Raw genomic sequence first — 17457 nt, forward strand, 5'->3', positions numbered from 1 at the left:
AGACTGACATCTCCTGGGTCTGGGGATGATGCAAACAGAGAGGGGGAAGGAGTTGGGTGGGGGTGTGTGTGTGTGGGGGGGGGGGAGTTGGACCCTCCATCCCTCCATGCACGCTTACCTGCTGCCTCGTTCCCCAGCTGCTGTGGAGCGCAGATGCCGAGAGGAAGTACCAGTGCAGCTTCAAGGGCAAGGACCCGCAGGTGAGCCGGCCCCTGACGGCGGCCGGGGCTGCAGGTGGAATGGAGGGCGGCGGTCCCGGACCCGGGACCGAAGCAGGAGTGGGAGCAGGTGCAGCCGGCTGCGGTGGGCGGGCATAAACCTTCTGAGGTGGCCAGATCTGGCTCTGAGTCTTGCACCAGTAGATTGGCCGCTCCGGGCCTTGGTGTTCCCATCTGTAAAATGGGTATAGTGGCCCCGGCCGGTGTGGCTCAGTGGTTGGGCATTCAACCCGGAAGTCGTGGTTTAATTGCTGGCCAGGACGCAGGCCTGGGTCGCAGGCTTGACCCCCCGGAGGCGGGGCGTGCGGGATGTTTCCTTTCCGCAATCAATAAAAAAATATATTAAGAAATAAAAGTGAATAAAATGGGCATAGTGATGCCTGTCTCACGGTACCCACCATGAGCGAGGATCCAATAAGGCATCGGCGCAAAGGAAGTGCCAGGTGGACGTGGGCTTCCAGCAGGAGCAGCCCCCGGGTGGGGACAGCGATCGTGTCCCTCTGCAGATGGCGCCTCACGTGGCAGGTGTGACAGATCCTGGTTTGGTTTTGGCCAGACCAGTGGGTGCGGGTCTCATCCAGTTCCCGGGGTTCTTCTGGAGGGCTCCCCGTTATTCCCAGAGGCCGCTGGTCCTGAGTGAAGCAGGAGCAGCTAAGAAGATGGCAAAAAAAGGGCCGGGGTTGGCATCAAGACACAAGTTCAAGTGCTGACATCCCTGACTTCTCCCGTTCAGCACATAGTATCTAAAAAAAAAAAAAAAAAAAGTTAGCCGAAACCAGTTTGGCCCAGTGGATAGAGTGTCGGCCTGCGGACTGAAGGATCCCAGGTTCGATTCCGGTCAAGGGCATATGCCTTGGTTGCGGGCACATTCCCAGTAGGGGGTGTGCAGGAGGCAGCTGATTGGTGATTCTCTCTCATCGATGTTTCTAACTCTCTATCCCTCTCTCTTCCACTCTGTAAGAAATCAATAAATATATATATATATATATATGTATATGTATATGTATATGTTACATATAATTGATTTTGGAGAGGGAGAGAGAAATACCAGTGATGAGAGAGAATCATTGATCGGCTCCCTGCACGCCCCCCACTGGGGATCCAGCCCACAACCTTGGGCATGTGCCCTTGACCAGGCCTCGATCATAGGTCGATGCTCAAACCATTGAGCCACACTCGCTGGGCAGCACTTGCTTTGTAAAGCCCAGGTGCTTTTAGACACTGGAGACTTCATTGTGAAAGAGGAGAACAGCGAGCAAAAAAATCAGTCCGTTGGAAAGGTAGTCAGGTTACACGCGTCCTTCAGAAAGAGTGACATCCGAGCTGAGGGGAGAAGGCGGTGAGGGAGCTGACTTCGGGGTGCGCGGAGGAGGAGCGGGCCTGTGGGTTTGACTCGGAGTGGGGTGTTTGGGGGAGCCGCTGGAGGGCCGAGCTGAGGAGTTGGCCCGGCCTGGCGTTTGTCAGGAGTGATGGGAGGACAGAGGGAGGGAGACCAGCGAGGGAAGGGAGGTTTTGGGAGCCTGGACCGGGGAGGGAGACGTGGTCAGACTCCCGGTGCATTGTGGGGGGTCTCCTGATGGGGAATGCCGGTGTGCCAGGTGGGAATTTGAGGCTGGCTGGGAGGTTTGGGGCCTCAGCAGCCGAGAGGATGGAGTTGCCATGAATGAAAAGGAGAGACCTCGGAGGAGAAGCGTGTGGGGAGCAATCAGAGGGCGGATGGGAGGTGCTATTAGATTAAGGTGACCAGATTTTAACATTGGTAAAGCGGAACAACCATTGATGGGGGTGGGGTGGGGTGGTGGGGATCTTGACTAAAAATTTGGTCTACATGGAGCAACAAAATTTTTCATAGAACGCAAAAATAGTATTGTAATATATTTTTTTTAAATTTCAACCTAAGTACCATTTACAAATACAATAAATTAAAAAAATTATGTATAGTATTATTTTATTCTTTGGCATATTTCTCATTTGAGTGAATTCTAACTACTGATCAACCATGCCAACTTGGATAAGCAGTTCTCGATAATCAGTTCTCAACCATTATTTGTTATGATTAAAGTGTAACGTTATAAAATGAACAAAAATAATATAAAACTCCTATCCTGACTACATAGCCACATGGCCGCCGAACACCGTCTATTCCCTTCCCGTTCTCCCGCCGTTCCCTAGCTTGTCGTGCATTCTTTCCAAACATCGGGACTTTTTTAAAACACTGCGGAGCGTGGGACACATTGTTAGAAATCGGGACTGTCCCGCCAAAAGCGGGACGTCTGGTCACCTTAAGTTAGACACACTCTCGGTGGCTGCCCGTGAGTCTGGGGCCGGGCCTCAGACCCAGGGTCTCCTGCTCTGGGCTGTCGCTTCCTTTTCCTGTGGCCTGGGAGGGACCATCCGTTTGCACTGAGGACCTTCAGGGGCCAAGGCAGCCCAAGAGGGGGCATTTCCGTCCCTGACCCCAGCCGGAACTAAAGGCTGCTGACCACAGAGCTGGCTGAGCCCGGAGGTCCCACCTACACACGTGTGTGGTCCCTGATTTGAGGCCTCACCCCCACCCCAGCCCTGGCCTTGGGTCTCGGGGGTGCCCCCTGGTGGCTGGCTTGAGCATGACATCCTGCCCGTCTCTCCCCAGCGTGACTGCCAGAACTACATCAAGATCCTCCTGCCCCTCAACAGCAGCCACCTGTTCACCTGCGGCACCGGGGCCTTCAGCCCCCTCTGCGCCTACATCGTGAGTGCCCGTCCCCCTCCCCCCGCCTTGCAGGCCCCGAATCTCCCCGCTGACCCACAGCTCACACCCTGTCGAGTCCTTACAGCCTTGTACACCCTCCTCACCCCCTCACACCCATGTGTCTCTGCTCCCCCCCCCCCCCCCCCCCGCACACACCTTAGCGGAGCACCAACCTGGAATCAGACATACCTGGGTTTACATCATGGCACTGCCCCTTCCTGGCTCATATATTTCTTCTTTAAAAACAAAAAAGTATTTTACCGAAACCGGTGTGGCTCAGTGGGTACAGCATCGACCTGCGGACTGAAAGGGCCCAGGTTCGATTCCGGTCAAGGGCATGTACCTTGGCTGTGGGCACATCCCCATTGGGAGGTGTACAGGAGACCGCTGATGGATGTTTCTCTCTCATCGATGTTTCTGACTCTCTATCCCTCTCTATGAAAAATCAATTTAAAAAATATTTTTTAAAAAATAGTATTTTTATTGATTTCAGAGAGGAAGGGAGAAGGAGAGAAAGAGAGAAATATCAGTGATGAGAGAGAATCATTGATCGGCTGCCTCCTGAATGCTCCTTACTGGGGATTGAGCCCGCAACCTGAGCACGTGCCCTTGACCAGAATCGAACCCAGGACCTTTTGGTCCACAGGCTGCCGCTCTATCCACTGAGCCACACCGGCTAGGGCTGGCTCACACCTTTTTTTTTTTTTTTTTTTTAATATATTTTATTGATTTTGTACAGAGAGGAAGGGAGAGAGATAGAGAGCTAGAAACATCGATGAGAGAGAGTCATCGATCAGCTGCCTCTTGCACACCCCCTACTGGAGATATGCCCGCAACCAAGGTACATGCCCTTGACCGGAATCGAACCCGGGTCCCTTCAGTCCCCAAGCCGACGCTCTATCCATTGAGCCAAACTGGTCTCGGCTGGCTCACACCTTTCTAAGCCTCGTCTCCCCTCTGCCACCTGGGACTTCTGGCGCCCACTGCAGGGCTCACAGCCAGACGATGCCAGCTTTGTGCCCTGAGCACTAGGATGGGGAGGACGGCCTGCCTGACCTCTGCCCCCACCCCCTCCCCCTCCCCCTCCCCCTCCCCCTCTGAGTTGTCTTTCCCAGCATCCCCCGCCTTTCCTGCAGAGCACACCCCTGCCCTGGTGTGCCCCTGACCTCCTCCCCCCGTCTGCCCCCCCACCCCCACAGAATGTGGAGAACTTCACGCTGGCACAGGACGAGGCGGGGAGAGTCCTCCTGGAAGATGGCAAGGGCCGTTGCCCCTTTGACCCCAATTTCAAGTCCACGGCCCTAATGGTTGGTGAGTACGGGGGGCCGGATGGCCTTGGGGAGGCTCTGTGGCGTGTGTGTGTGTGTGTGTGTGTGTGTGTGTGTGATGTGCAGGTATGACCTTGAGCTGCCCTGGGGTTCCTGCTCCCTCCTCCGTGCACCTGAGGGAAGTGGGCAGGACCAGGGTCATTGCAGGCCTATGGGGGGCGGGAGGGGGGAGGTCCCACTGAGAGGCTGTTGCCATGGGAATGTGTTCTTGGCAGATGGCGAGCTCTATACCGGGACCGTGGGCAACTTCCAGGGGAACGACCCGGCCATCTCCCGGAGCCACAGCCGCCGCCCCATCAAGACCGAAGGCTCCCTCAACTGGCTCCAAGGTGCAGACCCCCACACCGCCCACCCGAGGGCAGGCCCAGGGGCCCTGGGAAGGGCACTCCCCGTCCTCCTCTTCCCCCCCCCCCCATCCTCCCCCAGGGCCTGAGCACAGAGCCTCGCCTGTCCTGTCCGGGATGCCTGTGTGGGGGTCCCGGGCTGACTCTGTGCTCCCTGCCGACCCCCGCAGACCCGGCGTTCGTGGCCTCAGCCTACATCCCCGAGAGCGTGGGCAGCGCGCAGGGGGACGACGACAAGATCTACTTCTTCTTCAGCGAGACCGGCCAGGAGTTCGAGTTTTTCGAGAACACCATCGTGTCCCGCATCGCCCGCATCTGCAAGGTGAGGGGGCCGCCCAGAGTCCCCCCAAGGCTCCACCGGTCCGGGGTCAGGAAGCGCCAGGAGGTCCTGCTTCGGTGACCTTCTCTCTTTATTTTTATTTTTTTAATATATTTTATTGATTTTATACAGAGAGGAAGGGAGAGAGATAGAGAGTTAGAAACATCGATGTGGGAGAGTCATTGATCAGCTGCCTCTTGCACACTGCCCACTGGGGATATGCCCGCAATCAAGGTACATGCCCTTGACCGGAATCGAACCCGGGTCCCTTGAGTCCCCAAGCCGACACTCTATCCACTGAGCCAAACCGGTTTCAGCCGGTGACCTTCTCTTAACTTCCCGGGAGAACAGCTTAGCTCACGGGCCTTTAAATCAAAATACCTCTTACTGTATTATATGTAATTTGATTTTTATAGGGAGGAAGGGAGAGGGATAGAGAGTTAGAAACATATCCATGATGCCAAAACCAGTTTGCTCAGTGCATAGAGCCTTGGCATGCGGACTGAAGGGTCCCCAGTTTGATTCCGGTCAAGGGCATGTACCTTGGTTGCGGGCACATTGCCAGTGGGGGGTGTGCAAGAGGCAGCTGATCCATGATCCTCTCTCATCGATGTTTCTAGCTCTCTATCCCTCTCCCTTTCTCTCTGTTAAAAAAAAAAAAAAAAAAAAAAAAAAAAAAAACAATAAAAAAATATTTAAAAAAAAGAAACTTCCATGAGAGAGAAACATCGATCAGCTGCCTCCCGCACACTCCCTACTGGGGACGTGCCCGCAACCAAGGTACACGCCCTTGACCGGAATCGAACCCGGGACCCTTCAGTCCCGCAGATCGACACGCTATCCACTGAGCCAAACTGGCTAAGGCTATTTTTTTGTTTGTTTGTTTGTTTGTTTCTTTACAGAGAGAAAAGGAGAGGGATGGAGAGCTAGAAACACTGGTGAGAGAGTAACGTCCATCCGCTGCCTCCTGCACGCCCCCTACTGGGGATGTGGTGGGCGTGGGTGTTCTTGATTTTCAGCGGAGCGCCAGCCTGGCTGTGGCTTGCCCACCCTCCCAGCTACAGCTGGGGAGGGGGCAGCGAGAAGCACCCAGCCCCCCGACCTGCCTACTACGCGCCTGAGCGGCCTCTCTCTCTCCCTCCCTCCCTCCCGCAGGGCGACGAGGGCGGCGGGCGGATCCTGCAGCAGCGCTGGACGTCCTTCCTGAAGGCCCAGCTGCTGTGCCTGAGGCCGGGCGACGGCTTCCCCTTCAACGTGCTGCAGGACGTCTTCACGCTGAGCCCCGGCCCCGAGGACTGGCGGGACACCCTCTTCTACGGGGTCTTCACGTCCCAGTGGTAGGGCCCAGGACCCGGCTGGGGGGGGGTGGGTTAGGGCGAGGGGTGGCCGGGGGGAGCCCGCCTCATCCTGAGCCCCCGGCATTCGCAGGCACCGAGGGACCACGGAGGGCTCCGCCGTCTGCGTCTTCAGCATGAGGGACGTGCAGAGGGCCTTCGACGGCTTCTACAAGGCGGTGAACCGCGAGACGCTGCAGTGGTACACCGTGGCCTACGAGGTGCCCACGCCCCGGCCTGGCTCGGTGAGGCCTGCTCCCTGCGCTGGGCGGGGATCCGGGGGGGGGGGGACAGGGCCTCTCCCAGCCTGGGGTCACTGGGCTCCTCCGAGTCCGTCACGTCTGTTTTCTCACCTTGAAAGTGGGGACAGCCAAAACCGGTTTAGCTCAGTGGTAGAGCGTCGGTCTGCGGACTGAAAGGTCCCAGGTTCGATTCCGGTCAGGGGCATGTACGTTGGTTGCGGGCACATCCCTTGTAGGGGATGTGCAAGAGGCAGCTGGTCGATGTTCCTCTCTCATCGAAGTTTGTAGCTCTCTATCCCTTTCCCTTCCTCTCGTAAAAAAAATCAATAAAATATATTAAAAAAAAAAAAAAAAAAAAGTGGGGACAGCTGAAACCGGTTTGGCTCAGTGGGTAGAGCGTCGGCCTGCAGACTGAAGGGTCCCCGGTTTGATTCCGGTCAAGGGCATGTACCTTGGTTGCAGGCACATCGCCTGTGGGGGGTGTGCAAGAGGCAGCTGATCCATGATCCTCTCTCATCGATGTTTCTAACTCTCTATCCCTCTCTTTTTCTCTCTGTCAAAAATCAATAAAATATATTTAAAAAGAAAAAAAGAAGAAAAAGAAAGTGGGGACAGAAGCCCAGGCCTGCTTGTCCCACCTGGTTAGATGTGACCGTGACTGTGGGATGCCTTCCAAGCTGGGGGGGTGGTGCGGGAGGGGAGCAGGGGTGTCCCCGTCAGGGCACTCACAGTGCCTTTGTCATTGTGTGCTCACGGTGCCTCCCCCCGGGCCGTGAGCGCCTTATTTATCTGAGTAATAAATGGGCAGGCCCTGAGAAAGTTGTATTCTTTTAAAAAATATATTTTTATTGATTTCAAACGGAGAGGGAGAGAGAGAGAAACATCAATGATGAGAGAGAAGCATGGATTGGCCGCCTCCTGCACGCCCCCCACTGGGGATCAAGCCTTCAACCTGGGCTTATGCCCTGACCGGGAATCGAACCGTGACCTCCTGGTTCTTAGGTTGACGCTCGACCGCTGAGCCACGCTGGCCGGGCTGGAGTTCTTTCTCGTTTCCTTCCCGCCCGAGGGAAGCCCCAGAGCAGCCCTGAGCCAGGGCATGGGTGTGTGGAGCACATCTCAGCATTGCCCTTCTGGGTGCTTTTTCTTTTTTCTCTTTTTCCTACTGGGTGCTTATCTCCAGCCCTTGAGCCTCATCTGTGGAGGGTCACTCCTGGGTACCAAGTCCTAGTTAGGGCTCTTACGGAGAGAATGAGGCACTAACGGTGGGCACCACTGGGACCCCTGGCCAGCCAGAGGATGCTCACAGAGCAGGTGGTGCGGTTGTGCTGCTCGAGGCCTGGGGGCGGGGCTGGGAGCGTCAGAGCAGGGACCCTGGCCGGCGGGGCCCTTGGGTGGTGCCCACAGCCTGGGCTCTGCCCTGCGGCCCCCACAGACCTGCTCGTGACGTGCCACGGCCTCCGAGGGTGGACGGCAGGATCTGGCCTCACGCCACACCACCTTCTCCTTCAGTGCATCACCAACAGCACCCGGGAGAGGCGGATCACCTCGTCCCTGCAGCTCCCGGACCGCGTGCTCAACTTCCTCAAGGACCACTTCCTGATGGACGGGCAGGTCCGCAGCCGCCTGCTGCTGCTGCAGCCGCAGGCCCGCTACCAGCGCGTGGCCGTGCACCGCGTGGCCGGCCTGCACCGCACCTACGACGTCCTCTTCCTCGGCACCAGTGAGTGTCTGCAGCCGGGCAGGCCGGGGGCCGGAGGGGGGGGGTGGCCGAGGGGCGAGTGGGGCGTGGGGCGTGGGCACAGGCTCCGCCCGGGGCCTGAGCACTGTCCTTGCTGCAGAGGACGGCCGGCTGCACAAGGCGGTGGACGGGGGCTCCGGCGTGCACGTCATCGAGGAACTCCAGATCTTCCCGCCCGGGCAGCCCGTGCAGAATCTGCTCCTGGACCCCCACCGGGTAAGTGTGTGGCAGAGGCAGAGGCGTGTGGGGTGCCCCTCGGTGGGTAAGCTCTTAGAAAGTCAGTGTCCAAGCCCCAGCCTGTGTGGCTCAGTGGGTAGAGCATCGGCCTGCAGACTGAAGGGGCCCGGGTGCGATTCCGATCAAGGGCACGTACTTCGGTTGCAGGCTCCTCCCGGGCACAGGCCCTGGTCCGGGTGCGTGCAGGAGGCACCCAGTTGATGCGTCTCTCACGTCGATGTTTCTCTCTGTCTCTCCCCTTCTCACTCTCTCTAAAAGTCAATGGAAAAAATATCCATGGGTGAGGATTTAAAAATACATTTTTTTTAAAGGGGGGGGGGGGCGCGCGCGCGAAACCAGTTTGGCTCAGTGGATAGAGCATCAGCCTGCGGACTGGAGGGTCCCAGGTTCGATTCCGGTCAAGGGCATGTACCTTGGTTGCGGGCACATCCCCGGTGGGAGGTGTGCAGGAGGCAGCTGATCGATGTTTCTCTCTATCTCTCTCCCTTCCTCTCTGTAAAAAAAAAAAATCAATAAAATATATTTTAAAAAAAGTGGGAGCCTGGGAGGAGGCCCTGGGAAAGGGGCTCTGGGCTGGCTGCGGGGGGTGGCCCTGGCTCTGATCGCCATGTCTGTGCAGGGCCTGGTGTACGCAGCCTCACACTCCGGAGTAGTCCAGGTGCCCGTGGCCAACTGCGACCTGTACCGGAGCTGCGGGGACTGCCTCCTCGCCCGGGACCCCTACTGCGCCTGGAGCGTCAACCGGTGCCGTCCTGTCAGCCTCTACCACCAGCAGCCGGCCTCCAGGTGAGAGTCCAGCAGGCCTTCCCACGTCCATCCCTGTGCACGGCCTCGGGGCGCCTTCCCTGGCCCCTCTGAGACCCCCCGCGCAGCTTCATTGGCGTCCACTGTCCAGGTGTAATTGTTATTTTTTAAAAACTAAAGTCCCGAGCCGAAACCGGTTTGGCTCAGTGGATAGAGTGTCAGCCTGCGGACTGAGGGGTCCCGGGTTCGATTCCAGTCGAGGGCACGTACCTTGGTTGCAGGCACGTCCCCAGTGGGGGTGTGCAGGAGGCAGCTGGCCGATGTTTCTCTCTCATCGATGTTTCTAGCTCTCCATCCCTCTCCCTTCCTCTCTGTAAAAAATCAACAAAATTTATTTTTTTTTAAAAAAGAGACACACACAAAGCTTATACATACAGAGCCAGGTGTTCTTCCTGTTTCTTAGGGAGTATTACAGTACCTTTTATTGGAAATAAATACTGGGGAACGGGGGGGATGCTGGCCTGCCTTTCCCGCCTGCTCTGGGCCTGGTGGTCCCTGAGCTCTGGGCCCTTGCCTCCAGGGCTGCCCCTGGGGATCAGGGTGCAGACGCACGGGGCACCCTGGCCTATCAGGCTCTCTCTGGTCCTCAGGCGGTGGGTCCAGGACATCGAGGGGGGTAACGCCAGGGATCTCTGCAACGCTTCCTTCGTCAAGCCCCGGTTGGCTGCCCCAGCAGGTAAGGTGCCCGTCGGGGGATGGAGGGAGGCAGGGGCCCCGTGGCTTAGAAGGCTCCTGAGTTCAGGCACCGACAGCCATAAATGCCCTCCCGTCCTTGACCCTCCAGCCTGGGAAGTGCAAGTGCCAGTCCCCGGAGTCCCTCAGCGTTGCCACTGTGTGGCATGATGGGCACTGCCCAAGCGGGAGGCGGGTGAGCTGGGGCTGCGGTGCCCGCCAAGTCCCCCCCACCCCTTGGCCTCATGCCTGTGCCTCCCCTGCCCGCAGGCGAGAAGCCATGCGAGCCAGTCCCGTTGGAGCCCAACACGGTGAACACCTTGGCCTGCCCGCTGCTCTCCAACCTGGCGACGCGGCGCTGGCTGCGCGACGGGCTGCCTGTCAACGGCTCGGCCTCCTGCCGGGTGCTGCCCACGGGCGACCTGCTGCTGGTGGGCAGCCAGCAGGAGCTGGGCGTGTTCCAGTGCTGGTCGCTGGAGGGGGGCTTCCAGCAGCTGGTGGCCAGCTACTGCCCGGCGGTGCTGGACACGGCGGCGGACCGGCAGGGGCGAGGGCCCGTCATCATCAACACGTCGCGGGTGAGCGCGCCCGTGGCCCACGGCAAGGCCGGCCGGAGCGCGGGCCCGTCCTACTGGACCGAGTTCCTGGTGATGAGCGTGCTGTTCGCGCTGGTCATCCTGCTGGTGATCCTGTTCCTCCTCTACCGGCACCGCGACAGCATGAAGCTGTTCCTGAAGCAGGGGGAGCGCGCCAGCATGCACCCCAAGACCCACCCGGTGGTGGCGCCCCCCGAGACCCGGCCGCTCAACGGCGTCGGCCCGCCCAGCATCCTGCCGGACCACCGCGGCTACCAGGCCCTGTCGGACAACTCGCCGGGGCCGCAGGCCTTCACCGAGTCCGAGAAGAGGCCGCTGAGCATCCACGACAGCTTCGTGGAGGTGTCCCCGGTGTGCCCCCGGCCACGGGTCCGCCTGGGCTCCGAGATCCGGGACTCGGTGGTGTGACAGGCGACCTGCAGAGGGTCGTGGATGCTCAGAGGGGCCGGCCGGACTTCGGCTCTTGGCGGTGCCCGGTGCTGTGCCCAGCCCTCCGGAGCTGGCCGGCGGCCCTCGGAGGAGTGAGGCCCCTCCAGCCCAGATGCCATGATCCCGGGAAGACGAGCGGGCACCTGCCTCGGTGGGCAGAGCAGTGCTCCTTACGTAAGCTGAGCCTTTTGTGTAAAAAAGAAAAAAGAAAAAAACCCCCACTGAGAATGTGAAATGACAAGGAGACAGCACAAGGCCGCGGGCAGCACGGCCGCTCCAGCTCGCAGCCCCCCCAGCCTCGGGGTCTTTGGAAGCATCCGCCGCGGTGGGTGCAGACAGAGGTGGGAACCTCGGGCCTCATGCTGCTGCCACGGGCAGCGAGGCGCTGCTGGGCCAGGGGCCGGCTCAGGCTCCGTGGGTCCTGCCTGGCCGCGGGCCAGGCTGTGAGGGCCACCATCCCGTCACCTCAGGGACCGAGGGCTACGCCGGCCCTCACGGGGCCCTGGGCTCGGGCCACCTCTGGACCTTTCCGGCCTGCATCAGGCCGTGGCCACGGGACAGCAGGCATCATGAGCTCAGGAGTGTTACGACGATGACGTTCACCTTCCCCTCGGAATTCTAGGAAGAGACTGTCATTGGCTGCCTTCCTCTGTCCAGACTCAAATCCGTGTGTCTCCCCCAACCCCTCCCTCGTCCCGTATCCCCCTCCAGTCCTCCTTCACTCCCACACTTTACCTGCCTCCGATCTAAGGGATTTGACACTGCCCGGCACAAGGACCTGACTTTATGTGGGTTTTATATTTTTTTTTAAGTCAGATGCACTTTACATTTGTTTTTTTGTATTTTTAAATAAAACCTAAGGATCTGAAATTGAATCTCGGCCCTTCCTCTTAAAGGACTGTTGACCTAAGCCATGGCTCAGTGTGGGTGTGGCTCAGTGGATAGAGCGTCAGCCTGCAGACCAAAGGGTCCTGGGTTCAGTTCGGGTCAGGGGTCAGGGCACAGGGAACAGGGTTTTTTATTTCACTCTTAAAATTCTTTTTATTTTTAAAATGCTCATACGGTAAATTCTTTTTTTTAAAAAGGTGTAAATGTATGTATTTTTAAAATTGATTTCAAAGAGGAAGGGAGAGAGAGAAACATCAATGATGAGAGAGACTCATGGATCGGTTGCCTCCTGCACGCCCCACTCTGGGGATCCAGCCCACAACCCAGCATGTGCCTTGACCGACAATCAAACTGTGACCTCCTGACCGAAATCAGTTTGGCTCAGTGGATAGAGCATCGGCCTGCGGACTGAAAGGTCCCAGGTTCGATTCCGGTCAAGGGCATGTACATTGGTTACGGGTACATCCCTGGTGGGGGGTGTGCAGGAGGCAGCTGGTCGATGTTTCTCTCTCATCAATGTTTCTAACTCTTTCCCTTCCTCTCTGTAAAAAAATCAATAAAACATATTAAGAAAAAAAAAAAAAAAAGCAAACCCGTGACCTCCTGGTTCATAGGTTGATGCTCAACCACTGAGCCACACCGGCCAGGCTACAGTAAGTTCCTTTTTCTTTTGGTAAACGGCCCTATAACGTTCACGTAGAAATGCATGTCACCACCGCCGAAACCAGTTTGGCTCAGTGGTAGAGCGTTGGTCTGCAGACTGAAGGGTCCCAGGTTCGATTCCGGTCAAGGGCATGTACCTTGGTTGCGGGCACATCCCCCGTAGGGGGTGTGCAAGAGGCAGCTGATCGATGACTCTCTCTCATCGATATTTCTAGCTCTCTATCTCTCTCCCTTCCTCTGTACAAAATCAATAAAATATATATTTTTTTAAAAATCAATAAAACATATTAAAAAAAGAAAAAGCAAACCCATGACCTCCTGGTTCATAGGTTGATGCTCACAACCACTGAGCCACACCGGCCAGGCTACAGTAAGTTCTTTTTTTCTTTTGGTAAACGGCCCTATAACGTTCATGTAGAAATTCATGTCACCACCACCTCAATCAGGATTCGGCAGGTCCTCCCCACTCGCCCCACGGACCCCCTCCTATTCCGTGCCACGCTCTGCCTGCCTGCTGGTCCCTTCTCTGGAGCTTTGCCAGCCCCTGAAGTCTCCTGGAAGTCCAGCCCTTCCTCCTAGCCAGCATTTCCAGGATCACACACAGGATCGAAACGTCTGAAACTTTATTGCTGATGAGTAGAAACGGAGTGGTGACAATGGCGGTGAGAAGGGGCGTCGAGGCACTGGCTTGGGGGCGCCCTTCCCTGCCTGGGACAAGGCTTCACAGCGCCAGCTCCTCCGGGCCAGCTCGGCCAGCCCTGGCAACACAGGCGTAACCTTGGCCAAGGCTCGGCAAGTGTCAAGGTCACTGTACGGGCGGCTGGGAAAGCAGCTGTGTGGCTCCTGTCACAGGACGATCTTGAAGGAGCTGGATGAGAGAGAACAGGGGGTTTGATTTGGTGCTGGAAGAGGAGGGTGAGGACACTAAACCCAAGTGCACCCACCTCTCCCCCATTCCCCCCAGACCCTTTGGAATGGGCTGTGTCTCCCGTCTGTCTGTCCCCTTTGGGAGAATAGCTACCCTGAGAGATTCAGAGGAGGCAGGGGGGGAGAGGGAGCTTTCCCCAGTACCCCCTTTTCCCCTCTATAAGAACATCCTAGCCGAAACCGGTTTGGCTCAGTGGATAGAGCGTCAGCCTGCGGACTGAAAGGTCCCAGGTTCGATTCCGGTCAAGGGCATGGACCTTGGTTGCGGGCACATCCCCGGTGGGGGGTGTGCAGGAGGCAGCCTGTCAATGTTTCTCTCTCATCGATGTGTCTAGCTCTCTGTCCTTCTTTCTCTCTTTTCCTCTTTGTAAAAAAAAAAAAAAAAATCAATAAAATATATTAAAAAAAAAAAAAAAGAACATCCTAGACCCAGATGCCACAGGGCAGGACAGCCCTACCTGGCAAAGTCCGGTGAGCGGGAAATAACATGTTGGAACTCGGAGAGGTTGATGGTCCCGTCCCGGTCGATGTCGGATTCTTCCAGGATCTGGGCAAAGGGTGGGTGTCAGTCCCCGGCCCTCCCTAGGCTCCTGGCCCGGCTCGCCTTCCTCCCCCGCCCTCCCCCCCCCCGACCCCACCCCGCTGGGCCCAGCCACTCACATTGTCAATAAGCTGCTTCATCTCGGAATCATTGAGCCTGGTGTCCTCGCCCTCTCCCGTGAGGCAGTTCACCAGCTGGCTTAGGTCTTCTCTGTTCAAGGTGCCATCGTCATCGAAATCTAGAGCAGATATGGCGGGGGGGGGGGGGGGGACTGGGATGACCCCAGAGCCCGGGCAGACCTGGCCCAAAGACCCTGGGGCAGGCCCTGTGCTCCCATAGGCTCCCCTCTCCTCCCACCCCTCTCCCCCCGGGGTCCTCACCGAAGATGCGGAAGGCATAGTGGGACTTGATGTCTGGCGTGGCCGTGTCGCTGAACACGCTGAGGAGGTCCAGGAAATCCTCGAAGCTCAAGCTGTCGCGGGCCGGAGAGGTCGAGAAGACCCTGCAGATGCGGTCCCGGAAGGGGTTGGCCTAGGGAGAGAGCCTCCGTCAGCGCCATAGGACGCAGCCTGGGTCGCACTCAAACCCCAGAGGGACCGGAGGAGACGGGTCCCAGAACCCGCACCATGAGTGCAGGCTCGAGGGGGCAGGGGGAATGACCAATGCTTTTTCTTTTATTTCTTTCTTTATTTATTAATATATACGTTTTATTGATTTATTACAGAGAGGAAGAGAGAGTTAGAAACATCGATGAGAGAGAATCAATGATCGATCAGCTGCCTCCTGCACACACACACACACACACCCCACTGGGGATGTGCCCACAACCAAGGTACATGCCCTTGACCGGAATCAAACCTGGGACCCTTCAGTCCGCAGGCCGACGCTCTATCCACTGAGCCACACCGGTTTCGGCCAAAGAGAACATTGAATTAAACATGTTGTGCTCTATTCTGTTAGGGTCAGTGGATAGAGCCGACGCCTGGGGACCAAAGGGTCCTGGTTGGACTCCGGTTAAGGGCGTGAACCTTGGTTGCAGGCTTCTCCCCTGGCCCGGGCCCTGGTTGAGGCGCATGCAGGAGGCAACCAATGAATGTGTTTCTCTCACATCGATGTTTCTCTCCCTCCCCATCCCTTCCACTCTCCCTAAAATTCATTGGAAAAATATCCTCAGGTGAGGATTAACAAAAAGATAAATAGCCCTAGCTGGTTTGGCTCAGTGGATAGAGCATCAGCCTGTGGACCCAATCAAGGGCCCATGCCCAGGTTGTGGGCTCCATCCCCAGGAGGGGGCATGCAGGAGGCAGCTGATGAGTGATTCTCATCACTGATGTTTCTATCTCTCCCTCCCTCTCTGAAATCAATAAAATATATAAACATTCATTCATTAAAATAAAGACCTGCTATAGGCACTAGGCCATGCCCTTTGCATTTTCACAGCCCTCAGGAGAGGCCATCAGCCCCTGGAAGAGGGTTTCGCAAACTTAAAGGCGACTCAACTCCTCTTAAAGGACCAAACGCCAAGAATATGTTTCTAGAATCCCGATTTGAAAAACACCATTCCAGATCATTCCACCGGGGACGTTAGGGCTAACCAGAGGAAAGACCAGAATGGGACAGTGACTGCCTGATTCCCCCCGGGGGGGGGGGGGTGTTGGGGGAACTGGCACCTTGAGCTCTGGAAGGCTGAAGATCTGCTCCAGGGACACTCTGGCCTGCAGCGACTCCTCCATGCTCCGGAACTCCTGGGGCAACAGCTCACAGAACCGCCTGTGGGCTCTGGCACAAGCAGGAAAACCTGTTGGCCCGCCTTCCCGTGTGCATTACCCATCACACACCAGGTGAGGCGCCCAAGCTATGCCAAGCTATGCCAAGCTATGCCCAGAAAATTTCTGCGTTATGAGGCTTGATAAGCCAGCGGGAGCCATGCCAACAAGACAGCACAGGCTGGGAGTTCGTCCTTGCAATGGGTAATTTTCTGAAGACCTACTGTGTGCCAGGGCCTCGAGCGCACAGTAGGTCCACGAGGGGTGGAGAGGTTGGGGTGTACTGGGAGCCAGAAGTTGGCTCGGATGAACTGGGAGAAATTAAGCAAAACTCCACAGGGATCTCCTGCCCCTCAAGGCCTCCCTCTCTTTTAAGCAGTTTAACCTTGACCTGAACTTTCTCCTCCCCAGCACCACCTCCTCACCACGGGGATTACTTTAGCCAAGCGGAAGAAGCCCTGGCCACTTAAAGCTGGCAGGTGGCCGAAACTGGTGTGGCGGCTCAGTGGATAGAGCGTCGGCCTGCGGACTGAAAGGTCCCAGGTTCGATTCCGGTTAAGGGCATATACCCAGTTGGGGGGTATGCAGGTGGGAGCTGATCGATGATTCTCTCTCATCGATGTTTCTAACTCTCTATCCCTCTCTCTTCCTCTCTGTAAAAAATCAATAAAATATATTTAAAAAAAAAAAAAAAAAGCTGGCAGGTGGCTGGAAAGGGATTTCTAACCCAGTTCAAATCCTTTCTGGGGATGTCAGTCTTGGGCAATTTGCCAGACTTCTCCGGACCTGTGTCACTGTCCCCTGTGTCTTTAAAGTAGGTGATACAGGCTGATTTAGCACGTGCTTGGCCCAGGGTAGGTGTATTATTCAGGTAAGGTTGGGAGAAGGAACCAAGCTCCCCAAGGACCCGGGGCTGGAGGTTCTGTTATGCAGAAGTCTGGGGAGCGCAAAGGTCAAAGGGCACCCAGCTTTGGCTGCAGACAGCACAGCTGGGCCCCCAGAATGGGCGGGGCGCAGGCTCCAGGGCTGGGGCGCCGCGGGACTCCGGGTTCCGGCTCAGCCGCCGACCTCCAGGAGGCCTCAGTTTCCCCATCGGTAGGACAGAACGCCCCCCCCCCCCCCCGGAAGCCGTCTCTAGGGGATCCCGATGACAGAGAGGTTCAGATCAGCACTTACAGGAGGATCTCCTGCTTGGTCAGGAACGTCAGGTCCTGGAAGGCAAAGCAGGCAGGACCGAGGTCAGCGGGCCGCCCGCCCGGGAGGCCGAGCCCTCGCCCCCCACGCCGCCCGCTCCGGGACCCGATCCCCGAGCGCAGGCCCCGCGCGCGCGCGCGCTCCCCGCGCCGCGTCCCGCGCACCTGGTACTCGGCCAGCAGCTCCTTGGACAGGCGGCTGCCCGAGCCCCCCATCGCCGCCGAGCCGCGCGCAGCAACAGTTCCGCCAACTCCTCTCGGGACAGCCGGCAACTTTCTCACTTCCGCCCTCGGGCCGAGCGTCCCCGCCCCGTCCCCGTGGCAACCGCCCCTGAGGGAGGGGGGCTCCGCCCCCATCCCCGAGGCCCGCCTCCTCCTCGCAGCGCCCCGAAGTTCCCCGCCAATCCCCGCTCTGGGCGGTCCCTGGCGAGATGGGGGGCGTGGCCAGTGTGGCCAGGGGCGTGGCTAAACCACAGGCCCCGCC

General features: G+C 57.6%; 2 protein-coding genes across 4 annotated transcripts in view; one reads left to right on the top strand and one right to left on the bottom strand.

The window, feature by feature from the left end:
• Nucleotides 1-11023, top strand: part of SEMA4B (semaphorin 4B) — a 41205-nt gene extending 30182 nt beyond the window's left edge. For 2 of the 3 annotated variants that reach the window (XM_045573482.1, XM_045573481.1), the window contains 12 exons: nucleotides 138-200; nucleotides 2851-2949; nucleotides 4149-4260; nucleotides 4493-4606; nucleotides 4792-4943; nucleotides 6096-6277; nucleotides 6369-6519; nucleotides 8029-8239; nucleotides 8358-8473; nucleotides 9114-9280; nucleotides 9871-9974; nucleotides 10241-11023. In XM_045573482.1, coding sequence (XP_045429438.1) covers nucleotides 138-200; nucleotides 2851-2949; nucleotides 4149-4260; nucleotides 4493-4606; nucleotides 4792-4943; nucleotides 6096-6277; nucleotides 6369-6519; nucleotides 8029-8239; nucleotides 8358-8473; nucleotides 9114-9280; nucleotides 9871-9974; nucleotides 10241-10974 — 2205 coding nt within the window. In that variant the 3' untranslated portion in view covers nucleotides 10975-11023. The remainder of the gene's footprint in view (nucleotides 1-137; nucleotides 201-2850; nucleotides 2950-4148; nucleotides 4261-4492; nucleotides 4607-4791; nucleotides 4944-6095; nucleotides 6278-6368; nucleotides 6520-8028; nucleotides 8240-8357; nucleotides 8474-9113; nucleotides 9281-9870; nucleotides 9975-10240) is intronic. The other variant, XM_036415549.2, reaches the window with a different exon arrangement.
• Nucleotides 11024-13155: 2132 nt separating this feature from the next.
• Nucleotides 13156-17350, bottom strand: CIB1 (calcium and integrin binding 1). Its single transcript, XM_036415571.2, has 7 exons — nucleotides 17139-17350; nucleotides 16957-16991; nucleotides 15685-15793; nucleotides 14395-14545; nucleotides 14134-14252; nucleotides 13932-14020; nucleotides 13156-13414 (listed from the first exon to the last, which is right to left on the bottom strand). Exons 1-7 carry the CDS (start codon nucleotides 17328-17330, stop codon nucleotides 13393-13395), a joined length of 717 nt encoding a protein of 238 aa, XP_036271464.2. The 5' UTR covers nucleotides 17331-17350; the 3' UTR covers nucleotides 13156-13392.
• Between the last annotated feature and the right edge of the window lie 107 nt (nucleotides 17351-17457).

Source organism: Pipistrellus kuhlii, unplaced genomic scaffold, assembly GCF_014108245.1.
Source record: "Pipistrellus kuhlii isolate mPipKuh1 unplaced genomic scaffold, mPipKuh1.p scaffold_m20_p_50, whole genome shotgun sequence".
Lineage (NCBI taxonomy): Eukaryota > Metazoa > Chordata > Mammalia > Chiroptera > Vespertilionidae > Pipistrellus > Pipistrellus kuhlii.

Excerpts from the sequence above, each read along its gene's own strand:
- CIB1 (XM_036415571.2), bottom strand. The coding sequence starts at position 17,330 with ATGGGGGCGGAGCCCCCCTCCCTCAGGGGCGGTTGCCACGGGGACGGG. Across the intron at positions 14,021-14,133 it reads TGAAGCAGCTTATTGACAAT|ATCCTGGAAGAATCCGACAT; the intron begins GTGAGTGGCTGG and ends CCCTTTGCCCAG. Across the intron at positions 13,415-13,931 it reads CGCTCACCGGACTTTGCCAG|CTCCTTCAAGATCGTCCTGT; the intron begins GTAGGGCTGTCC and ends TCTCTCATCCAG.